Here is a 22,415-nt window from a genome sequence, read left to right on the forward strand (position 1 = left end):
AATTCCACCTCAAGGAAAACACAGATTACCTCCCCAACAGAAGCACAAATGGCATAGTTGTATGTGTAACATGGATCATGGAGCAGGGTAAAATCAAGCAGCTCTTCTATCTATAGAATGGAGCACATGGTATATCTTTTACTAAAGCCCTGGTCAGCAATGGATAAAGCTAACTGAGGGGAGTGCACCCCTCTTTCAAGCTGTTGCAACTCCTAGATTAATAGAGGCAAATGCTTTTGAAAAGATCTACCTTTCCAAAGTGCAGTGTAGTCTTCAATTTGGGGTGTTTGTCACCTTGGGGGACATTCTTGCCCAATTGCCCTGAAAAACCCTCTATATGACAGCACCAGAGTCTCCTCCTGGCCTGTCTCCTATACTATAGTTAAGACCACTTATAGTCCCTTAACTATATCCTGATCCTGATCCTCCACCTAACTAGTCCGTTTGCTTCTGCCTCAGTTTCTCACTCGGTCCTCCCTGAGCTCTTCCCAGCTAGGTCATGCTACCTGATCTCTACTCTTCTCCCCCATCACTACTCCCAACCCTCACTGATGCTGTTTACATTGGAGCTCTCCACACTGCCCCAACCTCCCAAAAGTGAGAATGAACTGGAACCAAGCCAGAGCAGGTGGAAGTTGTTCTGAAAACTAGTGAGACTCACATCACACCCACCTCTTTTCCAATCTCTCTCCCTTCCTTCCTGCCTCCTTCCCTCCACCCCACCCCCCACCCTGGTCAAGCCAGGCACACAATACATTGATGGGAAGGGCAGGCCCTGAGACTCCAGTAATTCACTCAATGACCTCTCTCCCTAGGAATCATAAAGCTGAGGACAGAGAAATATGACCTATTTCTAAAGCAATGTTCTCAAATTTTAGTGTGCTTCAGAATCACCTGGAGGGCTTGTGAAAACTCAGATTGCTGTCCCACCCACCATCCCTAGAGCGTTGCATTCAGCAGATCTAGGGAGGGGCTGAGAATTGGTATTTCCAAGTTCCCTGTGATGTTGAGGCTGCTTGTAAAAACAGGGACTGTCTTCAGAAACCACTGCTATAAAGAAAAAAATCCCTAGCGATCTTGATGAGCATGGTCCAGCAGGAACCAAGACGGGCAGGAGAAGTTGATGAGCTGATGTCATTACAGGCTGTTCATGGTACCCTGAAGGCCATCAGACCTGGCCACAGAGGATTTCATTATTTTCCTGTCATCCCAAGTCCCTTCCCATCCTCTGGGCATTCGTGCCTCTTCTCCATTCTGGGCAATGCCACCACGCTCCTGGGCAGTCCATCCAAGGAACATGATCCATGTGCCACAGGGATTCATGCAGCAGATCCACAACTCCAGGCAGAGGGGCTGGGAGGATGAAGGAGGAGGAAGAAGGGCTGTGCTGCCCTGGGATGGGTGTGATGAAAAAGGGGGCCCGCTGCTAGCCCCTAAAAATTTAGACATAAGCTTAAAGGAGAAACCGGAGCGTGCAGCAAAGGGAGAGGGAAGAATGGGTTCATATCCTTCTCTGTGGGAGCCAGATTCGAGATTGAGAGTAACAGCAAATCAGCATCACTGTCTGCACCATCCTCCTGGGAGGTACCAAAGTTGAGCTCCCAGAGTGCATGAGGTGGATGCATGGAGGGTAGACAGACCTAGTTTTCACATGCTGCCACTTCATTTTCACTTCCTCCCAACCCGAGTTCCTCCATGCCTACTTCTGCCGATGAGATGCTCCTATTCACAGCAGCCATCATGTGCTCAGGTCACCCACCAGGATCCATAGTCAAAGTCCCCACCTGGCCTCATACCCAGAGGTCTGGCCAGCATTGTGTTCCTCATGTGAGGGGATGGCAGGAAGGCCCAGTGGACAAGACAGTGACCTCTGGATCCCCTTCTCCATCTCGTTTCTATGGCCAGACGGCAGAGGGAAATTCATGCCTTTTGGAGCAGAAATAAGGAAATAAGACAAGCACAGACTTGTCTCTGTGATCCATCTAAGTTTCTCCCATGTGGCTGACAGAAAAAGATTTTGTTTTTTGTGTTTTTTTTTTTGTGTGTGTGTGTGTGTGTGTGGTCAGAAATGTAACAAGGTAATTATTTTTACACTAGTCCTTCTGCATAGTCTTTCACAGAAAGCAATTTTATAAGGCATAATTGTCTATTTTCACCTGCTTCATAAATTCCTCCTTTCCATTCCGTTCCCAGTAAACTAGGAATTACTGAAAACCAAAGAGGTGCTTGGTTTTATATAGCCGCACACTTCGTCATGCTTTCCTGGCTGCACCCGCTCTCCGCTGACCCTATCACACTTCCCATACCATAGACCCTCCTGAGGAGAAGTATGTCCAACCCTGAGAAGTCACAAAACTGTTTCTGAGAACTGAAAGCCAGCCTTGTCTGCCATGGGGCTGCCCAGCGTCAGTCCTCTTGGTACCCAAGTAGAGAGCTCAGCAGTAGCTACAGGTCACCGTGCTGGGTCCCTGCCTCCCCTCTCTCCCACAGCACATCTGGTCAAGTGGCCATGGTCTCCTCATTGTTTTCCCAAGGATCTTTAGGCCAAGGTGACTGTGCAGTCTGGGGATAAAGGTCGATCCTGCTGCGATGCTCAGGGATGGCCATAATCTGGTCTCTCCCTGAGGACATCCCTTTTATTTTTAGGTCTCCAGCATCCTGGCATGCTGAGAGCTTCTGTATCTGCAGCTGTCCTCATACTTTCCAGGGATGTAACCAAAGCAAGCTGAACACTGATCGAGAGTTTGCTACGAGCCAAAGACTCTATAATACTACTTTGCCTATTGCTCATACCAACCCACAAAAGCATGCATTCTTACAAGGTCATGAAGATAAAATGGCAAAATGGAAGGAAGTTCAGAAATTAGCCCAAGGTTGCAGAGAAAGTAAGAGACAGAGTCGAGATTCAAACTTTTGTCTGTGAGGTGCCACAGCCCACCTGCTATTTACAAAGGATGATTTACTAAGCTTCCCCAGAACCCACCCATGATTGAGGAAGTGGGATGCCAGGGCTCCCCCGGGGCCCCAGGGCCATGGGGTGGGGGCCCAGGATGGCAGCAGAGGAGGAAAGTGACTCCATCCTCAGCTGCAGCTCAGGGAGCCTGAGATCACAGCCTGCTCCTTAGCCCACAACCTGCACGGCCCCTTCCCATTGGTGGACTGCCCCTTTCCCCTGACCTCTTGCCCTGACCCCTGCACTGTCCACATGGCCTGGCTTCATTCAGAGGCTTATTTAGCAGGGAGGGGTGAGGGCCACCTGAGACTTGCCTCAAGCCATCCCAAGCTCTCACCTAACCCCAACATGGCTTAGGCTATCCCTTCCATGTTTGAGAGCTGTCCTGACATGCTGCAGTGTGTGGCCTAAACCCTTTCACAGCCTTCTCAGTTTCCTCTTGCCTCCTTTCAGAGCCTAGGGAAGCAAGGCCTCATCTAGAATATAAGCAGGTATTGAGCCGGGCAAGGCAGCGGTCAGCCATGTATTCATGCAGCAGATCCAGAACTCCAGGCAGAGGTTCCAGGAGGATGAAGGAGGAGGAAGAAGGGCTGGATGTCTATAGACTGACAACAATTATTTCCTCTCACTCAGACACAGCACTCCTCCTCTGACTGCACTGGTGCCAGACCAGCCCCTTTGACACTGCCTTGGAGAGTGCCCAAGTCCTTGCTGGGTCTGCAAACTTTGTCAAGGACAAGACTGGACACACGGGACTGCCAGGGCCTCTCAGAGGTCAAGGGGATCCCAGGCTCTCCCAAAAGATTAATAAGAAAATGAAGAAATGCCTTCATAGAACCCTAAAAGTTACTGTGCATTCTAAATGTTTCTGTTAATTTAGAATAAGCAAACACTTTTAACACTATTAAAAATAACAAATATATATATATATGTGCTGGTCTTGAGAGAATAATGGAATTCATTAAAAATATTAATTTTCAGCATACTATGGGTATTTTAGCCTAATAAAAAAGTGCATTTTAAATCACGAGATTCTTTATACATTTTCATTGTTGTCACTCGCTATCAGCTCATTTAAAGATGATGGCAATAGGCCCACTGGAGGTCCTTCCAAACTTTGAGGCCAGGGCTCTTAGACACACCCAACACTGTCGCCTCTCCCCAATGCCCACAGGACTTGGACACTATAGTTGCTCATGTCCTGTACATTTTAGAAAGATAGAGCTTTCCTTTCTCTGGGTCCTCCCACTGCCCTGCTCATCCACAGCTGCTCCCTGGTTGGAGGGATGGAGAATGGCACTTACAAAGTGAATAGGGGTCTGTCCCCTCCCCATCCCAAACATCCTCTCTCAGGCTGAGTTTGGCTTCTGTCTGGCTGTCTTGCTCCACTTGGGTAACCAGCCGGGTCCCCAAGGCCATGGTGCAGGGCTGTGCCTGGTATGCTATGCTCCTGGTATCTGAAAAATTATTTACTATGGTGATGTGTGATGCCTCTTTAAGAGAACAGATGGCACCTCCAATTAGAAAGCTTTAAAAGGAAACCCTAATGAGATTATAAAAGCCAACAAATTGACTTTTTCATACAGTACTTCACGAGCATGCAATAAATCAAATATATAATGAGGCTCAATGAAATAATAGGTTTATTTACACTTGTTTTGTCTAGCATTGAGTGGCAGCCCAGCGGGGCCTCTGGGACCCTCACCAAATGCTTGCCCCTGGAGGCCGAGGCTGGACAATGCATCTGTGAGCTGCTCTCGGGCCTGGCCATCACAGACAAGTGTGGCTTTGATTTGGTTACCTCTAGTCTGACCCTCGAACTCTATATCTGTGGCACAAGAGAAAAAGGTGTGACGCTACACACAGGCAAGTCTAGCATTCACCCCTACTCTGGGAACGGTGGAGTGATTGTAGTAGGATCACAGGGGGTGAGAAAGGTGTGCCTAACTCCAGAGATAGCTAGGCCAGAGCCAAGAGAGAAAAGCCAGTGAGGTCTGAGTTCAATGAGGTGGACTCAGGTTATGGGTAAGCAGAGTAGATTGAGAGTCGAAGTGTGTGGACTGGAGGCTTTGGGATATTTCTATTTGTTCTAGGAATCATCCTATTGGTTCAAGCACATCAGGTTAGATGGTCAGAAAATAAGCCTTGAAGGGTGCAATATGGCAAGGAGGATAGCTCCACATTAGCTTTCTGAGCATCTGGTCATTGCCTACCTCCTCTCCAGGTAGATGGATGGCCCTTATCCAAGGGCCAGATGGATTTACAGGGTGTGCCTCCTAAGTGGGAAGCTAGGAGGCCCAGCTCTCTCTGTGCATGAGTTAATTTGCAGAGGAGAGATGGCTCATGGGCAGAAATGGAAGGGATGTGTTTTTCAGGAAGGGAGCTGTGAGACCCTGGCTATATGCTTTGGCAGCCATGGAGACCAGTTCTTTTTCTGGTCATCCAGGCAGTGGAGATTCCTCACCCCTAAGCGGCTTCTAAAGAAGTACATTAAACAATGGGTCAAGGTCACAGAGAACCCATGGGAACCTCAGAAAACAGTAGAGAAGATACTACAACAGAAAGACAGGGACTCTATTCAGCAGAAATAGAATAATTTCTGTTCCTCTCACCCCACCAGAGAGGAGGGCCTGGGGAAAATCAGTTTATAAGAGAATGAGCTTTTTCCCTCCCAGTTCAAATCTATACACATTGATCGACCTCAGGACCTTGATCTAGAAGACACTTTCATTCTTCTTCTTCACCCAGAAAAGGTTACATACATTGCAAAGCTAGATTCAAGAAACTCTTCTTCTAGGGACTCAGTAATTTTTTTTCTCACTAAATTGCAAGTATGTATGAAACATTCCCTCTGTACCCTTCTATGTGGGGGTGGGTGGAAGAAATTTGATCCAAGGAGGTGAGGTGAAAGTCACAGAGGAAGCCAGGCAACAGTTTGCAGAGCAGAAGAAAACTCTAGCATCATTAGAGGCTCCACTGGAGAGGGCAAAGGGAATAGCAGGAAGAAAAAACCACTTTGTTTCCGTGCTACAACACTTAGGGGAGTCGAGAGAATAGTGATTCCTGCCTCCCACGATTATGGGGGAGAAGATTGTGAGGGAATTCTTCCTTTCCCCATCTTTACACAGGAAGTGGAGTCATCCCCCCATAATTCACACACACACTTTTGTCAGGATGACTGCCCTCCTCTCTAAAGAGAGAATGAGAGAGTGGTGGAGCTGATGCATTAGCCCAGTCCTTAGAAAATCTGTCATATAGATGGGTCCTGTGGCCAGGCCTCTGATCTTGTCATTTGGTGAGGGTATAGATGCTGTACTATACTAGGCACTGCAAAGAATACAAGACCTTCATCTGGAAACTGAGAAGGCAATCACAGAATAATTCAGCAATTAATAAAATAAGTGTCTGAGAAGAGCTGGTCACACAGAAATACAGAGCCAATTGGCTTCTTAGAGGAGGTGACTGGGAGAGTTACTAAGAACCATTGCAATCTCCTAGAAGATCTTGAGTTTGTACTCAATGAACGCTCCCATCTGGGAGGAGGAGGTAAGAAAGAACCTAATCTGGACTACTAAGCAGAAAAAGGGACTCTGCATGTCCAGTAAGGAGCTGTCCACTTCAGCACCGCAGCCAGCATTTCAGCACTGCAGGCAGTGCAGCAATTGCAGAATGTTGTCTTAGTCTCCCCTGCCACTGGCCCATCACTTACACCAAAATCCCCAGCCCAGGGCCCTTACTGGACACTTACTGGTGCATGCCACTTCTGGGGGGTCAAAATCCGCTCGGTAATAGCCGGTCCGGCAGGTGCAGATGGAAGATGCCTCTGAGGGGGATCTGCTGTTGGAGGGGCAGTGTGAGCAGCCCTCAGCTTCCTGGCTGGCCTTGAACATCCCTGCAGGGCAGGCTGGAACACAAAGAGACCATCTGAGAATTAGTGGAATAGTAGCAGCGAGAGGCCTTTCCCTGGAACTGAAAAGCAAAAGATTCTGGCCCCTCCCTTCTCCCCCCCTAACCCCCCCCCCACACACACACACACTCAAAAGGATATGGAGATACCCATGCACAAGATGAGCAGTTCAGATTTAGAAAACGCCTATTTAACACTTCCAATTCTTCAAACATCCTTAGTGAAAAATACCTTCCTGGTACCAATGGCCTTTCTCACTTGAGCGATATAAATAATGATCCTTCCCTTTCACGCGTGTTGAGAGATTTAATTGGGAAAATGAATCTAATGTGTAGCTCAGCGTCTGGGACCTAAGTGCTCTTTAAATGGTTATTCCCTCCCTGTTCTACCTGGTTAATAGTCAGGGCCTTACCCTGAGCCACTCACTGAAGGAATCTTGCCTAATGTCCTTCCATGGGAAGGGGTCCTGGTTGACCAACGGACTAGACCCATGGTTCTTAAATGCCATGTTGCAACAACCATGAGGGACACTGTGTACTGGGCTAACAAGCACTTGTTATGAATGATAGTAAGGGACTGTATTTCATGAGTGATTCTTTAAAGAGAAATTAAAGTGATTTCAAGGTTACTGGCTTAACAACATCATTTTCTGTTAATTGCATTTTTAAATGCTTTGGAGGGTGAGGCAAGAAAAGGATGGCTTTGCAGGCAGTGAACCAGGGAATGTGTCATGTATTTGGTGTCATCTATCATGTACATGGCTGCAGGGAACATTGGGAAAGCCTGGCACAGCCTGACGCCAACTAGAGGTGTGCTCAGATATGAATTGCTTCCTCTTAATTCTCTGTGTGATCATCTTTAAAGAGATATGCCCCAAAATGTCTGACTCCATCCTGCCTAGTCCTTGGGCTTTCACCATGCCTCACCTATAGAGATCCTCTACTCTAGATTTTTGATCTCCTCCTTGCTGGTTCCTCAAATATGCCTGTTGCCCGCTCCACTTCTCTGAGACCCTTTCTCACTATCTCAGCTCTGATTCTTTCTGCCCCCATGATTATACTCCGGTTCATCCTCCTCTGAGACCAGGTAATCTTTCTTCATGGGTCAACTCATGTAGCTTTCTTCTATACCTCACTAATTCATTCCACAAATATTTACTGTAAGCTTTCTGGGGACCTGATCCAGGAAATTTAGAGAACATAGCCTGCCTTCAAGAATGAGATACCATCTCACACCTGTCAAAATGGCAATCATTAACAAATCAACCAATGACAAGTGCTGGTGAGAATGTGGAGAAAAAGGAACCCTCATGCACTGCTGGTGGCAATGCAGACTGATGCAGCCACTGTGGAAAACAGTATGGAGTTTCCTCAAAAAATTAAAAGTGAAACTCCCATTTGACCCAGTAATCCCACTTCTAGAACTATATCTCAAGAAACCAGAAAGTACATATGCACCCTAATGTTCATAGCAGCACAATTTACAATAGCTAAGATTTGGAAACAGCCTAAGTGCCCATCAGCAGGTGAATGGATTAAGAAACTCTGGTACATCTACAAAATGGAACACTACACTGCTGTAAAAAAGAAGGAATTCTTACCATTTGCAACAGCATGGATGGACATGGAGAGCATTATGATAAGTGAAATAAGCCAGTAGGAGAAAGATAAGTATCATATGATCTCACTCATTTGTGGAATAAACAACATAAACTGATGAACATAAATCGATCCAGAGATAGAGAAGCATTGAACAGACTATCAAACTTCAGAGGTGAGGGAGGGGAGGGGGGTTAAGACATCCACCAAAGGACTTGTATGCATGCATAAAAGCATGACCAAGGGATACAGACATTGTATGCATATGCGGGGGGGTCGGGGGAAGGAAGTGGCCAGGGAGAGGTCAATGGTGGGGGAAAAAGAAGACATGTACAATACTATATGTAATATTTTAAACAATAAAGAATAAAAAAAGAAGCTCTTGATCCAGTCCTCATATAATTATAATACAATTAGAAGCCTGATGTGTGAAATTTGAGTATGTCTTCCTTCCCCCAGCTGCCTGCACCAGCTTCCCTCTGCACCTGGGACCTGGGCTTCTCTTGCAGCCCTGGCTTCATCTGGAAGGTCGTCCAGAAGGATGCCCATCTAATTAGCATATTATGCTTTTATTATTAGAGATGTGATCTTTGATGGAACAGAAGTACCATTATAATGGCTTCTGCTGATACAAAGCTCATCTTCCAAAATATATAGTTCCCTCCTGTCAAGGGAAGAGTATTCTTTAATAAGAGTAGTAGCCACCATCTGTTAACATTCTTGTTAAATGTATTACATGCATTTCTCTATGGGGTCACTATTATTACCATCATTTTGCAAATGAGGAAATTGAGACATAAAGGAGTTCAAAAAGTTGCCCAGGATCACACTGTGGGAGAAACAATAGTAATAATATACACATATTACTATTGGAAAATATCCACAACTTTTCTATTAAGACAAGAAGGAAGGACTGGTTCCGATGCTGGGAATGTTTTCTCATTCTTTTGCTCATCTGAAGTGAGGTACAGTGTTTCAGTTACTCTGACAGTGCCCTGCGGTGGGAGCTCATCTTAGTTGGGAGGCAACTTCTGAATTGGAATGTTCTGGAATGGAAGACCCTAAGAATGTTCCATGGAATCCACCTTCTTTGGGTTGTTAGCATCTGTTACTTACAAAAGGGTCCTGCAGCAAGATATTTTAAAAACTGTGGATTCAAAAAGTTAATCTCATTTTTTATTACAGAATTTTCAGAACTTCCAAACGGGATATATTGGGTCGGCAACTAAGTACTTGCGGATTTTTTAAAGAAAATCAAAGACAGTTTTTTCATGGAACTAAATAACTTTATTCTGTAATGTATTGCCTATTTTGATCAATGACCTTTTACCATCTTTCAGGCAGCTTCATAATCCCACGTTCAAAAAACTTCTGGTTTTTATTAGCAAAAAACTGAATCAGGTACGATTTGACATCATCATCATTATTGAAATTTTTACCATTCAAGGAGTTTTGTAAAGATCGAAACAAAAAGTAATCAGATGGTGCAAGGTCAGGACTATATGGTGGATGTGGCAAAACATCCCAACCAAGCTCCATTAATTTTTGCCGAGTGACCAAAGATGTGTGTGGCCTTGCATTGTCATGATGGAATACAACACCTTTTCGATTTGTCAATTCGGGCCGCTTTTCTTCAACTGCATTGTTTAATTTCGTTAGTTGTTCAATGTAGACATCAGAATTGATCGTTTGGTTGGGTGGTAAGAGTTCAAAGTAGACAATTCCTTTGTAATCCCACCAAACTGATAACAAAACCTTCTTTTGATGAATATCAGCTTTTGATGTTGTTTGAGTTGGTTCACCTGGCCTGCTCCACGATCTTTTCCGCTTGATATTGTTGTAAACAACCCATTTTTCATCGCCAGTTATCAGTCGTTTTAAAAATGGATCATTTTCATTACGTTTCTTTAGCAAATCGCAGCTGCTAATGCGTTGTGTTAACTGTGATTCTTTCAGTTTGTGAGGAACCCATGTATTGAGTTTTTGAACATAGCCAAGTTGTTTTAAGTGATTTTCAATGCATGTATGTGATACATGAAGCTTCTCTGCAATCTCACGTGTTGTACTGTGACAGTCCGAATTGATTATTGCTTTGATTAGGGCGTCATCAACTTCAACTGGATGACCAGAGCGTTTTTCATCTTTGAGTGAAAAATCACCAGAACGAAATTTGGCAAACCAATTTTGACACTGCCGTTCTTTTAAGGCTTCGTCACCATAACAGCACATAACTTTTTATGAGCTTGCAATGCGTTTTTCCCTTGTGGAAATAAAAAAGCAAAATATGATGAAAATGTTCCTTTTGATTTTCCATTTTTCAACGAACGCCAAATGAAAACTACAAAACAGATCAAAAAACTTTTTTCACTGATTAACAGCTGAATAGCCAACTACCAAATAACAAAATGTGTTTTACATTTGTACTACGTCTGCAAACCTAAAAATTCAACTGAAGCCATATGTGTGTGAAACCCGCAATTACTTAGCTGCCGACCCAATAGAATGCTGTTTCCTCACCAGAAAGCTCTATTTCATCAAGCATCACCTGGGATTCAAGTCCCATGAAATGTACTGGGGACAATGTTATTGAGATGATCCAATAAGGGCATTGAAATTTGTTGTGAGCACATTCAAAAGTAACTTCTCTGTAGAAAGTAAAGAAACCCAACTTAAATCTCTACTAAAGACTTAACAAATAATATCCCAACTGAATGATATAACCACCATACCCTGGAATTTTATTTTTTTTGCTGATCTATCTGTCTGAGGCCACTCAGGATGTGTTCTCCCTTTCTGTTCCCTTCTCTCTCCCTCTCCTTTTCCTACATATCTCCCCCATACCCTACATATCTCCCCCATACCATGCACTTGGTCCTTTCCACTGTAAATCACCCATCATTGCTGGGCCCCATTCAGTTCTGGGGCTGAAGAACACAGGGAAACACCAGGCCTGAGCTGCCCAAACACAGCAGAAGCTCTTTCCCTGCCAAGTGGGGGTGGGGAAAGCCGTGCCTTGCATGCATGCATCTGGTCCCCTCCACACTACAATTTTCCTAATGTATCAGTCCAAGAGGAACAACATGTCTTCACTGTCTTTCCAGCACAGAAAAGCCTCCTTGCTTCACATTGAAAAGTTAACAGCATAAAAATCATCTTGATATCCACCAGTGGGGAAGGGACTGGGAAAGTGCTGTCCTGAAACTTCTGAAAGAGGCAGAACGGGGTGGCCCCAAGCCCCTGGGCTCTAAGGCAGCCACCAGGGGAGGAAACAGAAGAATTGGTCCAGGCTGGACTTTAAAGAAAGACATTCCATGAAAGACAGGAAAGAGAAGTTCTGGGATTCTATCCTTTCTGGGGAGGGAGCACCAGACAGGGGTCAGACAACCTGCGTCTGATTCCTGGCTCTGCTGGGTGATCTCTGGCATGTAATCCCTCAGCACCTCAACTCGCTCATTTGTATAAATGATCAGTGAAAAATAAACTCACATTTCTTACAACTGCCACAGATCATCGTAATTTAATAAACTCAAACATTTAAAATGTGCTAAATAAGGCCTCTTCCTCCCCACTCCAACCTACTCATCCCCTTTTGAAAAAGCAGTTTTCTTTGCAAAAACTTTTAGAGTTCAGGATCAGAATATAAATTTTGAGTCCCAAAGCAGGCAAATGAATTCTGGGGCCAAATGGAAGAATTGTTTCTCCAAATAGTATTTGTCTTGTATAATAAGCAAATCAATATACCTATAAAATACATATTTACCTGTAATTGAGTACAATGAATGAATCTCAATATTTAATTTTGCAAATTAATATTTTGTTAAATCTGTGTCTATATATTCCCTAATTTGTAAAGAATCAGCATTCCTAGGTTCATTTATTAAACTTTAGATTGTAACTTACTAGCATAAGCACATGTGTGCTATATTTTCTCATAGACTTAATGAGTTAAGTAATGGTTAAAGCACCAGGATAGTCCACAAAACCTTTTTAAAAATATATACCTTAATAAATTTCAGAGAGGAAGGGAGAGGGAGAGAAACATCAATGATGAGAGAGAATCATTGATGGGCTACCTTCTGCATGCCCTCCCCATTGGGGACCAAGCCCACAACCCAGGCATGTGCCCGGACTAGGAACTGAACCTCGACCTTCTGGTTTATAGGTTGATGCTCAACCACTGAACCACACCAACTGGGCCACAAAGCCTTTTTAACTCATCTTGTATGAGACACCGCTACTACGAAATAGAAGTTAAGAACAGAGTTATTTAACTAGAAATTTAACACAGAAAAATAAATAAGAAAACTCTGCTGCCCTGGAGAAAAAGCCACTTTAATTGTTAGAGGTGATAAATGGAGCTTCTGGGAAGAGAAAGAGAAAGCAAATGGCCCAGGTGAGTCACCTGAATGTGCAAAGCAGCTGGGAGTAACACAGCAGAGTACGGTGGGGACTCTGGCAGCCTGGAGACCACACACCTGCCTAAGGGCACTACACTCTCAGAAAATACTAATGATAAGCTATGACAGCCTAACCAAACATACACTCACACTTAAAGCATTTTAAGGTTTGTAATACAATTCTTCGCTTTAATATCATTTTAAAACTCAAGGGTTACCTTTTTTTTATTAATATATTTTTATTGATTTTGTACAGAGAGGAAGGGAGAGAGATAGAGAATTAGAATCATCGATGAGAGAGAGTCATCGATCAGCTGCCTCTTGCATACCCCCTACTGGGGATATGCCTGCAACCAAGGTACATGCCCTTGACCGGAATCGAACCAGGGACCCTTCAGTCTCCAAACCGATGCTCTATCCATTGAGCCAAACCGGTCTCGGCTAAGGGTTACCTTTCTCTCGATACAGGATGATAGTCAGCACTATCATACAGTGATGAGCCCCTCATTCACCAAATGTTTATTGAATATTTACCATGAGCCAGGCACCAGGCTAGAAACATAGTCCAGGCTGTAGATGGGGGCAGACTTTAGGCAGAGCCCTTCTTCATGGGACATGCCGGGAATGAAAGGCTGATTCTGATATCATGTGACCTGTACTGCGCTTGTGTGTGAATGGCGTGGGGATACCGGTTGGGGAGGATGTGCACCATTTGGGGGATCCCTTGTAATGAGATGCAGACCGTTAGAAACCTTTTCCTGTGGGAGAAGGAGGTGGGATTCAGAAGGAGGGGCAAAGACCAAGTATGAAGGGAAGAGGTGGGAGAATAGGAGAGGCAGGAAGGGAAATGGGGTCAGCGAGGGCCCAGCCCAGGATCTCAGCAGAGAGGGCTTCACTGTTACTCCAGCAGGCGGGTGGGCAGAGAAGCGCCTGCGCCCTCCTGTGCATTCACAGGGGACCCTGGTCAGAGGGACACCTGTAACTAGGAGGGCTGTCCATTTCCGACACCGGTGCAGCCCACGATTGCTTTGTTTCCTTAAGAAAAGCGGGTTTCTTTCCTCCACTGCAAGTGATCACAGTGCAGACAGGTGATGAATGGAGCTTGGGCGTGGCATTCCCTCACGTACACCTCTTCCCCTGCCCGCCACCTTTGACTGAGAGGAAAGACAAGAGCCTTTAAGCGCGTGTTATTTCCCGTTCCCCAGGCAAAACACAAAGCACTTCCCTCCCCCTTTACGTGACAAGGGACAGTACTCGCGATCTCTCGCCGATATCCACAAGGTCACCTTGAAACGCCCACCCAACTTCTCAGAGCCTCAATGAGGTAACAAATTACCCGGGTGCTTACAATGCTCTCTAGAACCGCCTCCTCTCCTCCCCGCACGCAGACTTCCAGTGACACTAAATCCATCACCTGCAGTACTATTACTTTATAAAGAAACAGATTAAGTGTCTCATAAACAGTGCAGTGATTGAGATAATGGAAAGCGCCTCTCGTCCCCCATCTGCAGCATCAAGTGATGAAGCATTTCCAAGGAGCCAGGAAGAGGAAATTAATAGAAGTGAGAGGGAATAACCACTTTTATGCAATTTCCTCAGGAGATACTGGACCATCTAATCTGTATTGGAGCCCTTTAACCTGTCACTCAGCACTCACCGGGGCCTCTTTAGCGCTCACAAATTTTCTTGATATCGAAGGGAGATAAAATGAAAAACCTCAAAACATTATTGTATCATTTTCATAGGGGGAGGGTGCACAATGCCTCTGCCCCTCCCCCCTCCACCGGGGCCTCAGAAAGCAACGTTTTTATGCAGGAGAAACGTGGAAGAGCTTCAGCTATTCCCAGCGCGTGATCCGGGGGGTCACAGCGACTCCGCAGGAAGGAATCTCTTCTTGCATGTTAAACGTGAGTCTTCCCTCCACTACCGCCTTCTGTCCTTGCTCTTTCTTTTTTTTAATAACTGATAATTTCTCCTGCTCTAATTTTTCTCCCCCAAATGAGTTTGCAAAGGTTCATGCTAATGCATATTCATCCCCCGTTTAAGAACTGGTGCCTTTCTCTCAAGGCAGGTGCATCTCAGCAGCTGGCTTGGAGGTCTTTGTCTACCTCTCTTGGTGACAGTGTGAGAGACAAGGCACCTGCTCCTAGCCAGGGAGAGAGAGGTTTGCAGCCCTGAGCCCCTTGGATCTGGAACGTCCCCTTCCTCTCCACACTTGCCCAAGCTCTGTGGAAGGCAGAAGAGATTGGGCAGCTCGGCAGTGGCTGCCTGAGCACTGTGATAGGTGTGGTGGTGGCCCAGCGGGGAGGCAAGAGGTTCCTGCAAGACACGTACACAGGTCTCGCTCACATCTTGTGGCCTCACGCTGAGCCTAATAGTGAAACTCACTCCTGTGGCCCAATGTCCCCATCCCTTTCCCATTATGGATGGCTGACACCATGGGTACTTGGCTCTGGAATTCTAGGATCCCTGGAAAGCGGTGACCCTGGGCCTCTGGGCTGGAATTTCCTTATCTACTGTCACCAGTGGCCTTTGCTCTTCCCACGAATGGGTGCCCTTGAATAACCCCAGAGACCCACAGCCTTGTGATGCTCCTGCCTCCCCTTATAGTCTAAGCGATATGTTGAGAAAACTGAGCGCAGAAATGTAGTTCCTAGGCATGCATGCATCCACTCATCCCACTACTGTCTTGGCTCAGAACTTCTTTTGTCATCTCTGCGTGTCCCACACCCCAGAGCTTAGCACAAACTCACACCAGGCATGCGCAGTCTGTGACTGGTTGAACTGAATGCTTGCCGAAAACTGTGATGAGACCCAAGATAAAAGCTATGACAAAAACAACAACAACAATAATAGAATCTTCGTATTAATGGGTATGAGATGATGGGCACTCCCTCGCAAAGTGTGGGTTCTTAAGTGTTCTGTATTAAGATTGTCAAAATGTTCAGAGCTTTGATTCAACAATTCTACTTTTAAAGACTCATTCTGATGAAAAATCATGATGTGGAAAAAGATCCATGCTAATGGGTGTTTATTCCAGCGTTATTCAAAATATGGAAGGAAGAAAGGAAGGAGGACTAAAATAAAACTTAAAATGTCAAATAATTGGGTATTGACTAAATAACTAATGGAATATCCATGTAATGGAATACTACACAGTCATTAAAAGTTTGCCATGGGAAAATACTTTAAAAGTCAGTTTAAAATTATACTAGAGTATAAACTTCATTCTACACACACACACACACACACACACACACACACACACATCATACTCATTAAAATGAAAGCTGGGAATAGAAGCATTACTGGTAATAATTATTTTGTGCTTTTATGTAATTTCTTTGTATTGTAGATATAAGACTTGAGTAATCAAAGAAAATCTCAATCACTACATTTTTAAATTTTGGGGGGACACAAAGTATGAATGGCATCCTCTGACCCCAAGGCTCTGAGCAGCACAGGAAAGAGTAGGCTGTTTACTGAACAATGCTCCAAAGAGTTGGAGATGCCTGTGCCAGAGATATGTGGAGGAACGGGAGAGGAAAGGGAAGCTAGGAAGGCTGCCTGGAGAAGGTGGCACATGCACAAGCCTTGAAGGATGGGTAAGCACTGATGCAGGAATGGGGGGGGGGATGGCAATGGACAAAAGAGTGTCTGAGACTCAGAGAGAGCCCTGGCTTGCCTGTGGAACCTTTGGGTAGTTGCAGTAGTTGTCAGGAGCACAAAGCATTTATGGAGGACATGGTGGGAGCTGGGCTGGGGCACTTTCACTGCTATTTGGACCTGTACACTTGAAGCCAATGGGTCTCCAGATCCTGTCTCCCTGGGCCTGGTGCCAGCTGTAATGTCCTGTGCAGAGGGGATACTTAGCTGTGCCATGCATTCCTATCACTCTTGGTGACACTTGCTGAAATTGATGAATGCTGTCAGCACCATGACACAGACAGGACTGTAGCTTCCAGAAAGCAGGAGCTACAGTGAGCCCAGAATGCATCTATCAGCACAGATGTTGTTAAAGAGGTGGGGGGTCGGGATGGGGGCACTGAACCCTGAGGGAATGGAGAAATCACTGGTCAGGACTGGAGGGGGACAAACAGAAGAGCAATGTTCTAAGGAGGGAGGGCAGACACTTAGGTTCTTGTCACCAGTGGCTCCCTGTTCTCAAGAGAGCAGCCAGGCACAGCACAGCCAACGCCAAGTCCAGGTGTGAGAGGCTATGCTGGGGTGGGCAGCAAAGACTAATGGAGGGATTTCAGGGATTGTAGCCTGCCATCTTGACCCAAAACCTCTGTGGTTGGAGAGTGGGGTAGCGTAAAGCAAGCTCGGGTGTTTTCTAGGGATCGAGGCCAGAGATTCTCAATCTGTGGTCTCCAGCCCAGTAGCAGAACCTGGGAATTTAGAGAAATATATAATCCCAGACCACACTCCACCCCTACTGAAGCAGAAACCCTGCTGGGACCAGCAGCCAGTGGCAGCAAGGCCTCCAGGTGATCCTGATGCAGCTTCTGAGTGAAAGCCACAGACCTAGACCACCAGGGAGAGCAGAAGCATCACAGCTTTGGGGGCTGAGAAAACTGCCTCTCACTGGTTGCATGACCTTAAGCAAGTTACTTAACCCTCTGAACCTCAGCTTCCCAATCTGTAAAAAAAAAAAAAAAGGTTCTAGCTTTCAGAGATCAGTGTGTGCAGGTGAACTTTCTGGAATGTGGCATCTCCTCAGTAAATCGCAGATGTTGTTTGCAAGAAGCCAAGCTGAATGTTTTCATCAATTATTCATTGTAAAGGATTTTAAATGACAACTATATACTTGGAACTGTGCTAGGCACTGGGATACACAAATGGGTGAGACACACAAAGATACCCCCCCCCAACCCATCCCCCACAGAGCTGGCATCCTCGTGGAGGAAGACAGACTCCAACTGTCAATTCCAACAGATGGGATCAGTGTGAAGAGGACAGAGCAGGGATTTGGCCCACTCTAGAAGCGTCTCTGGCAAGGGACATCTAAGTTAAGACATAAAGAATAAATAAAAGCCATACAAGTTGGCAGAGTGGGTGGGTTATTGAGTGGAGGTAGAAAACCTTCTACCTGGAGAGAGTAACATGTACAAAGGCCCAAGGAGAAAGAATATGACTCAATGAAGAGACTGAGCAGTGTATCCCTGGTCCAGGTGTAGAGAAGGGGCCAGAGGCTCAGGCCGAGTGCGTGTGGGATAAATCAGTCGGTGAGGAGGCTGAGTCTGGATCAGTAGCTGAGCTCCTGGCATCAAGGTCCTGACGTCCAAAGAAGTCACTGGTGGGATTAAAACTGGAAAGAAACACAATTGGGTGCTTTTGTTTGTTTGTTTCTGAAAGTTCACATTGGCTGCTGAGAAGAGAATGAATTACAGTGAAGATAAGTAGGGAAACACCACAGAGTACCGGTAGTAGGGGTGGAGAGACATAGATGGATGGATTCAAGAGTCATTTAGAAGACGATGTCCTGGTGATTGATTAGGAATCACTGCCATTCAACAGATATGCGCTGAGCTCCTACTGGGTGCTGGGCAGAGAGGAGGACCTGTTGTCTGGCTTGTGTTCCTGCTCCTCCTCCTTGTTTCATCCACTTAGGTTAGGCCTTTCCCTCTTCCTGGGGTTCTCTAAACACATTTAGCACCCTGGCAGTGGGTTCACTGTCCCTATGACTGTGAGGGCTTGGGGAGTGACATGAGGAAAGGGCCCAGAGCAGGGAAGAGGGGCAGAGGGTTCACTCAGAAACCAGAATTGACTTGGTGCCTCTGGCTGTGTCTACTCCCCAAGTCTGTCCCCTACCGGCTGCCTACATATAGCGCCAGAGGAGCCCCTGCACCAAGAAGGGTGCACAGCCTTTAGATTCAGGAATCCTCAGAGCAGCCAAAGCCTTCGAGATTTTGGAATGGGACCCTCGAAGAAGTCCTCTAGCTGGAGACCCAGCCACCACATCAACTTCATTTCTCTGGCCCCTGAAGGTGTGGCATTACCTGAGCCTCTCCCAACAGGCCAACTGGTCAGCCAGTAGGTGCTGAGAGCCCCATGAGGCAGCGTCCTAAGCTTTAGCCCAACACAGCCCTTCTCTTTTACATGCATGTCTCATTCATCCTACATGCATTTGGAAATCACTTCTATATGCCCCGAGTTAGGAATGAGAGTCACCTTCTTACTATTGTGAAAGAAGACTGCTAATGTTGAGGAGTGAAGGCAGATGTGCAGGGAATCAGAAATGAAAAGGGACCTCAGGGGAGCCCCAATCCAGAGGCAGCAAGTGGGCAAATGGTGAGGGAATTCTCAAGGCACTGGACTCCAGAAGCAGGGCAAGGCCTCCTGGAGAAGAGATGAGGTCACAGCCAGGTGGTCAAGGAGGTGGGTGAGCCTTCGCTGGGGCCGGGGCAGAGATTTATCCTTCAGACGAGGCCAGAAGCACCCTGCAAGCAGCCAGCCAGGCTCTTTGGAGGAAGCCCTACCTGTTTCCACTACCAGGAAGATGCTTCTTGGAAGGTCAGGGCCAGATCACTGTGGCCACTCCTAGGGACCCAAGGTCCTCTACCCTGATTGGACCCACTGAGCCACCAGCTCCAGGCCTCAGCTCCCACTGCTATGCCAGGGTGCAGAAGGGGTGGGGAATCCCCAGTTGTCTCCTCCCCAGGCCCTGTCTCCACCTGAGTCAGAGCCCGGCTGCCAACTTCTAAAAACATCATCAATCTGGTAACTCTGGGCAGAGGGTGAGGGGGACATATGCTGGCAGTCAAGCTGCTGCCCATATTTTCAAATTGAAGTGTTTACCCTTCGAGAAAAATCTTATTTTTAAGGTTTTCCCCTGACACAGTCCTTGATGAATTCCTGTTAAAAATAATTTATAAGCAAGTTCTTAAGAAAAGCGAAGGTGACTTTTCATGGTGTTTCTCATGCAGGAGGGTGGTGAGAAGCCATCAGGGCTGCTGCTCCTTCCCGTGGGCCGGGGGGCATGGGCTGGCCACCTGCCTCACACACAGCCAGGCCTTGGGGTCATCACACCCAGAACCTGCACTGTTTTCCCTGCTCTCTCTGCTGTTCACAAAGCCAGCATGAAAAACAAACCAAAACCAAAACCCAGAAACAGAATGCCAGCCACAAATCGCATTTCTCCTTCAAAACCTGACAAGGCAAACAATACTTTTCTCTTAGGGAAAGTTACTTGTTTCTCCCTTTCCAAGCTGCCTCACCCCAGGACTTTAGAGAGTCCCCAGATCATAGGTAGACAGAGTAGGAAAGGACCTTAGAAATATCCTGCACAGCTATTACCACTTCCACATGCCGGCCAGGGCAGACATCATGAATCAATCACAGCACCTATTCCCAGACCAGAGCTCAGGATCTTTAACTCAATGACCCAGGTAGCCGCTATCCATGGATCAAAGTGGCACATCCCGGAGCATGATGGGGAAAGCAAGAGCCAGAGAAGGCAATGAGGGACCCGGCAGAGGTGCATAATCAGCGGGGGGACGGGAACAAGCCACAATGTCGGCTTCACCTTCCCAGGTGGCCCCATCCTCAGGATGAGCCCGCTGCTCATCAGCTCTGCGGACTTACCCCTGCCCTGCCCCTGGCTGCCCCAACTTTCTTTCTTTCTCATCTTGGAGGTCAGCCCTACAGCACAGCCTCCTCTCCGGCTGGGAGGCCAGGGCACCTAATTATTCTCTCTGTGTGCATCCGGGAAAGAGCTGCATTATGTTTAAGTAAGTGTAGCTAAGAGGTGCCGTATCTCAGGAGAAGGTCAAGTGCTGCATATGTATAATATAAGATGGAGATTTCCCCCTTCTGTGGTGTACTTGATAAAATAATTTTGTTGTGACCTTTCCAGAAACCCAGGAGTAGAAATGGGCACAGTGGAATTGCCAGCTTCCCCGGGGTCACAAAGTCATAAACATATCAATCTGTAACATTACACAGCATTCGAGTGGGACAAGTGAACAAAAGAAACGATTTTTATTTTTTGGTAATGATGGAGCAAAAAGCTTTGAAGCTTAAATTGTCAAGCTGTATGACCAGAGATGTCTTGACAGATGAGGGATAGAAATTCTCCCCCTGCACTACACTGACCTGGCCTGTGGGCTCAAAGAGCTGGCTTGCCCTCCTCCCAAATATCTGAACAAAGAGGGGCCTGTCCAAGGTCACAAAGGAGCCAAAGTCAGATCCAGTGGCTCTGCCCCACCCTTGCCAGGAAGGCTCTTGGGCCTGTCTCAGTTCCTGAATTTCAGTGACAGTGGATGTAGCACTTGGCAAGTCTCAGAGTCAACTCTGAAAAAGTGAAATAACCATGAGAAATCATCAATATTGAAGTAATAAGGTTATACTCATCCCCCAAATTCCCCAAGTGGGAGTGAACGTGACAAGGCAGACGTTTGCATGACCTTTACGAGTATCCAAAAGGCAGAAGGCAGGCAAAGCTGGCAGGATCTGCTACTTTCGCTCAGGAACCTCAGCAACTCTGAAGGAGCCACATAACAGAGAAATGAGGTTTTGGGGGTCTGGAATAGGGAGGATGCCCTTTGAGCTGCTGGGCAGGGTCAACCCTGGGCACAAAGGCCCCAAAGGCCATGTGCATGGACCAGAGGGTGTTGCCAATCAGAGCAGCTGGAAGAGGGCTGCTGCCGGGAGGTGGGAAGGGGATGAATTGTGTGTTCTTTCCAGTGACCATTTATTCTCAAGTGCAGGGAGGTAATTTCTAGAGTGCCCACCCTATTTGCAGTTCTTGGATAAACATTAGCATCACCAACTGCCTTCAGGTTTGTCAGTTAAACATGATTAAAGGAGAAGCTTGCAGCAAAGATCAGAGGTGTTAAGGGTGCACTTAGCACTTACATTTCAGTGTGAACTTAAAGGAAGCCATTCAACTTAAGGCATGGCCAGGAAGGGCCTAGGGCAGTGGTTGGCAAACAACGGCTGGTGAGCCACATGCGGCTCTTTGGCCCCTTGAGTGTGGCTCTTCTACAAAATACCACGTGCGGGTGTGCACGTACAGTGCGATTGAAACTTTGTGGCCCATGCGCAGAAGTCGGTTTTCGGCCTGGGCGAGTCTATTTTGAAGAAGTGGCATTAGAACACCAAAGAGCCACATGTGGCTCGTGAGCTGTGGTTTGCTGACCACTGTCCTAGGGAATGAGCAGAGGGTGCAGACACAAGGCAGGGCCAGGAGGAAGATGGGGAGAATGAGCAGGCCCTACTGAACAGCTTAGCAAAGAACTTCCCCAAAGGATACAAGTCCAGGGCTGAAGGGATGACAGGAGTCTAAGACAGGAGGCCACTGTGCTGGTTCCTCTGCTGCAGAGGAAGAGACGGCCTCTTCCTGCTCTCCTTCCTTACCCCCCACACCCAGGACTTTGGGTCAGGCCAGTAAAGGCCAGTATAGCATGTCCTATAAGCACAGGATAAGGTGGGATGTTGAGCCAGCCCCCTCCCAACCACAGCATCCTTCTAAGGCAAGGTCTATGAGTTGCCAAGCTGCTAGAATTGTTCATAAAGTTATGTCAACATTAACAATAATAATGTTATTAATTATAACA

General features: G+C 46.5%; 1 protein-coding gene across 1 annotated transcript in view; it reads right to left on the reverse strand.

Moving 5' to 3' along the window:
- The window catches only part of EPHB1 (EPH receptor B1), a 401,650-nt gene that overhangs the window by 129,041 nt on the left and 250,194 nt on the right, over positions 1-22,415 (reverse strand). Inside the window, exon 4 of the mRNA XM_036431378.2 lies at positions 6,702-6,857. Within this exon, the coding sequence (XP_036287271.1) occupies positions 6,702-6,857 (156 nt within the window). The remainder of the gene's footprint in view (positions 1-6,701; positions 6,858-22,415) is intronic.

Source organism: Pipistrellus kuhlii, unplaced genomic scaffold, assembly GCF_014108245.1.
Source record: "Pipistrellus kuhlii isolate mPipKuh1 unplaced genomic scaffold, mPipKuh1.p scaffold_m20_p_11, whole genome shotgun sequence".
NCBI lineage: Eukaryota > Metazoa > Chordata > Mammalia > Chiroptera > Vespertilionidae > Pipistrellus > Pipistrellus kuhlii.